Genomic DNA, 5,177 nt, shown 5'->3' on the forward strand with positions numbered 1-5,177 from the left:
AGTTCACCCTGTATCTCCTCTACTTGAACAGGAAAAAGTCTGGAAAAATTCAGGGACGTACTACTAAAGTCACCTGTCAATCCTGCGCAAAAATCAGGACCGTACTCCACTCACAGAATTTTCCAGAATTTTTCAAAAATTAAACGTTAATAAGGGTCATTCTTCCATACCATTACTCTGCATATTTACGGCAAATTCCGTTACTGGGGCGATTTGTTTCGCGCAAATTTCGACCATAACAACTAATTTATTTAATTTTTGAATTAAATTGATTATTTAGCAGAAAACTACGCCACTGAGCAGCCATTAACACATCATATTAATTGTTCTTATCGACAGGTCGTTAAATGCACGTTTCAACCTGCTCGAGTACCATTCACACTGTAAAGAACCCGTCTTTGTAGCCACGTCTAATGAGTTAATCGCTTTTTAGTCTATTATAAGCTTCACTCGCTTTTATAATACGTACTCGTTGATACAGGGTGGCTCAAATGAATGCGCTTTGTCCTGGGTGCCACTTTTAGAACCAGTTTTTGGAAAGTGTAACTTTGACGCCCTCTAGCGGCGAAACGGGACAACTTAGCCCGGTCCTGTCGACGTCACGTGATAGCCCCATTCGTTAGCTTTCTTTTGTTTTCTGGTGTGTTTATACAGGCTGTTTCAAATAAGAGAGTTATTAGCGCTTTTCTGGACAAGTACACCAAAATTGGGTTTTTTGCAAAATCTAGTTCAGGGCGTGGCTCCCTTATCAGGGCCGTAATCGCCTTTTGGCACTTTACAGCACCTTTCAATCATCCACCCAAAGATGTTTGCGTGGTAAAAAAAAAATTCAAAATTTTAATTTTTTTTTCCAAAAATTCACTAAATTTGGGAGTTTAAGGTTTTTATTTTTTTACAGCAAAACGGTGCTTTGTACACAAAAATTGTATATCCACTAAAAGTGGCGCCTTATTAAAGTACATTCATGGTAAAAAAATCAACTCTCTACTGTAAACCGTTCTCGAGATATTTACAAATAAATGCAAGGAAAATTTGGGTCAACTTTGAAGCCCTCTAGCGGCTGAACGAGGCAACCTAGACACTCCAGCTCAACGTCACGTGATAGCCCCACTTACTGGCTATAATCGGTCATATAATGTGTTTTTGCGAAATGTTTCAAATTAGCGAGTTATTAGCGATTGTTTGGGACACTAAACTAATTTCTTTTAAGGGCGAATTTCGCCTACCATTAACCAGTCGCTTAACGGAAAAGCTCGTAAGGAGGCTGAGGTGTTTCAAGCCAATTTGGTCCTTAAAAGAAAAACGTTTTGTAAGGAGAAAAACTATATTAGCAAACCACTAATTTTTGGTAATAATCTTGTTTTTGGCCAAAATTCCAGTGGCGTATCCGTGGATTAACAAAGGAACAACACGGTCCCTAAACGCCTCCCCCGCCACTGTTTTCCCGAATTTCCCAATCACCTCCACCAATTTGTCCATATTTCCCTCCTCCACCACCTTCATATCGTCCGCGAATCGATTTTTTGGGGTTAATTTGATTTCCCAAAAATGGATACCGTAAATCAGCCCCAACACCCCATATTCCCTCCACTCCTCTTTGAGGGCTTGGTAAGGGACGATTTCGTCATTTTCCAGGCCGTTTTCCCTCAAAATGTCGGCGAGGAGGTTGTGGTAGTCTTGGAGGTAGTCCTCCCAGCGGTCCAGCTCAGTTGCGGACGCTCCGGAGTAGAAAAAGTAGGCCAAATCGTGGATTGGGGTACTGTGGCGCGCCAGTTGGAAATCGATTAGTTTCACCTCCACTGGTTCACCAGATTCCTGTCGAGTATAGGGTGGTCAAAAGAGGATTTCACGGGCTTTAAATTGGTACTTTGAACCACCCTGTAACTGTCAAAATAACCGAGTTACGGGCTGTCAAAGTGGATCTTGCTTGATTCAGACCTTACTTAGTCCACTCTGTATTTACTGCTAAATAACTCAATTATTTGAGTGGTGACTATAGACACTATACAGAGTGGTCAAAAGAGGATTTCAAGGGCTACAAAATGGTATTTTGAACAACCCTGTAACTGTCAAAATAACCGAGTTACAGGCTGTCAAAGTGGATCTTGCTTGATTCAGACCTTACTTAGTCCACTCTGTATTTACTGCTAAATAACTCAGTTATTTGACTGGTGACTATAGACATTATACAGGGTGGTCAAAAGAGGATTTCAAGGGCTACAAAATGGTATTTTGAACGACCCTGTAACTGTCAAAATAACTGAGTTACAGACTGTTAACGTCAAAACTGTCAAATTGAAACTTTACTGCAAACAACTCAAGTTTTAACGGTAAAAAACTCAGTTATTAGACATTTTAGGTAAAAACACTATACAGGGTGGTCAAAAGAGGATTTCAAGGGCTACAAAATGATGTTTTGAATGACCCTGTAACTGTCAAAATAACCGAGTTACAGGCTGTCAAAGTGGATCTTGCTTGGTTCAAACCTTACTTAGTCCACTCTGTATTTACTGCTTAATAACTCCGTTATTTGAGTGGTGACTATAGACACTATACAGGGTGATCAAAAGAGGATTTCAATGGCTACAAAATGGTATTTTGAATCACCTTGTAGCTGTCAAAATAACCGAGTTATTGGCTGTCAAACTGGGATTTGTCAAATTGAAACTTTGCTGCAAACAACTCAAGTTTTAACAGTAAATAACTCAGTGATTTGACGTCTTACGTGAAAACACTATACAGGGTGGTTAAAAGAGAATTTCAAGGGCTACAAAATGGTATATTGAACCACCCTGTAACTGTCAAAATAACCGAGTTATTGGCTGTCAAACTGGACACTGTCAAATTCAAACTTTGCTTGCAACTTAAGTTTTAACAGTAAATAACTCAGTGATTTGACGTCTTACGTGAAAACACTATACAGGGTGGTTAAAAGAGAATTTCAAGGGCTACAAAATGGTATATTGAATCACCTTGTAGCTGTCAAAATAACCGAGTTATTGGCTGTCAAACTGGGATTTGTCAAATTGAAACTTTGCTGCAAACAACTCAAGTTTTAACAGTAAATAACTCAGTTATTTGACGTCTTACGTGAAAACACTATACAGGGTGGTTAAAAGAGAATTTCAAGGGCTACAAAATGGTATATTGAATCACCTTGTAGCTGTCAAAATAACCGAGTTATTGGCTGTCAAACTGGGATTTGTCAAATTGAAACTTTGCTACAAACAACTAAAGTTTTAACAGTAAATAACTCAGTTATTTGACGTTTTAGGTAAAAACACTATACAGGGTGGTTTAAAGAGAATTTCAAGGGCTACAAAATGGTATATTGAGTCACTCTGTAACTGTCAAAATAACCGAGTTACAGACTGTTAACGTCAAAATTGTCAAATTCAAACTTTACTGCAAACAACTAAAGTTTTAACAGTAAATAACTCAATTATTTGACTGGTGACTATAGACACTATACAGGGCGGTCAAAAGAGAATTTCAAGGGCTACAAAATGGTATATTGAATCACCTTGTAGCTGTCAAAATAACCGAGTTATTGGCTGTCAAAGTGGACACTGTAAAATTAAAACTTTGCTTGCAACTCAAGTTTTAACAGTAAATAACTCAGTTATTCGACATTTTAGGAAAAAACACTATACAGGGTGGTTTAAAGAGAATTTCAAGGGCTACAAAATGGTATATTGAGTCACTCTGTAACTGTCAAAATAACCGAGTTACAGACTGTTAACGTCAAAATTGTCAAATTCAAACTTTACTGCAAACAACTAAAGTTTTAACAGTAAATAACTCAATTATTTGACTGGTGACTATAGACACTATACAGGGCGGTCAAAAGAGAATTTCAAGGGCTACAAAATGGTATATTGAATCACCTTGTAGCTGTCAAAATAACCGAGTTATTGGCTGTCAAAGTGGACACTGTAAAATTAAAACTTTGCTTGCAACTCAAGTTTTAACAGTAAATAACTCAGTTATTCGACATTTTAGGAAAAAACACTATACAGGGTGGTTTAAAGAGAATTTCAATGGCTACAAAATGGTGTAATCAATCACCCTGTAACTGTCAAGACAACCGAGTAACTGTCAAAACAAACTGTCAACTTACCGCGTATCTGAACATGAGATTATTCGACCAGCAATCACCGTGGACCGAACAACCGTACCGCCCTCTATACTCGGAGGCTTTGAGGAGGATGGGCAGGAGGTGGGAGGGCAACTCCTCCAGGTCGCGGTAGAGCTGCGAGGAGGGCTCCAGGTGCCCCAAAGCGGCCTCGGTGGAGTGCTCCAGGATACGCGCGGACACCTCCAGCCGTCGCGCGTGCAAATCTTGGTACTCCCGGTGCACCAGGTGGTACTCTTGGGGGTCACGTGACCGCCAAAGGAAACTCCCTGCGTGGAAACGCGCGAAAGTGCGGAAAATCAACCTCAAATGCTTCGGGTCAAAGGGATTCTCCCTAGGGAACAGCTGGAATCCGATTTTTCTCAAATTTTCCATTACCAAGTAACCGGAATTCCCTAGGGAATTATGGTGGTAGAGTGTGGGGACTGTCCTTCGGAAATTCCCTAGGGATTTTAGCACCAAAGTGTAGAAAACCACCTCGTTTTCGTACAAAGCTTGCAGGTCTTTGTCCTGGATTTGGGTGCGTTTAATCAGCACATCCAACCGATTTTGCTTCGTTGAATCCCAAATTTCTCCGGTGTAAATCTGGCCCATGAATCCCTCACCCAATTCCTGGTCCATGTCGGTTCTAACCTCAAATTTGGACATTTTTTGGGCTTTCGCCGTCTGCGTTAACACCGCAATCAATTCGTCCGCCAGCATTTTGGGTGGCGGTGTAAACTCGACTAAAAATTAAAAATCACTGTGTACGATTGGTTGGATGCAATGCGACCTTGCACTAGAAAGCACGTGACCTTTGCCTTATCGCGTTTACTCGGTAAACAGTCGATCGAGTTGATAAAAGAACAATTAGTAATGGTCTCGTGGCGACACTTATTTGATAACTAACAGTGGAAAAAAACAATAAACAGGATAGATAGTTTGACAGATACAGGGTGGTTCAATGTACCAAATTGTAGCCCTTGAAATTCTCTTTCGATCACCCTGTATAGTGTTTTTACCTAAAATGTCGAATAACTAAGTTATTTGACATTAAAGGCAC

At 40.0% G+C, this 5,177-nt stretch overlaps 1 protein-coding gene across 1 annotated transcript; it reads right to left on the bottom strand.

The window, feature by feature from the left end:
- Nucleotides 1-1,305: 1,305 nt before the first annotated feature.
- LOC145736833 (uncharacterized) lies at nucleotides 1,306-4,837 on the bottom strand. Its single transcript, XM_081991267.1, has 2 exons — nucleotides 4,121-4,837; nucleotides 1,306-1,815 (listed from the first exon to the last, which is right to left on the bottom strand). The coding sequence occupies exons 1-2, from the start codon at nucleotides 4,835-4,837 to the stop codon at nucleotides 1,339-1,341; spliced, it is 1,194 nt and encodes a 397-aa protein (XP_081847393.1). The 3' UTR covers nucleotides 1,306-1,338.
- Between the last annotated feature and the right edge of the window lie 340 nt (nucleotides 4,838-5,177).

The sequence above is a fragment of the Ips typographus genome, linkage group LG12 (assembly GCF_016097725.1).
Source record: "Ips typographus isolate SLU linkage group LG12, UJ_Ityp_2.0, whole genome shotgun sequence".
NCBI classification, from domain to species: domain Eukaryota; kingdom Metazoa; phylum Arthropoda; class Insecta; order Coleoptera; family Curculionidae; genus Ips; species Ips typographus.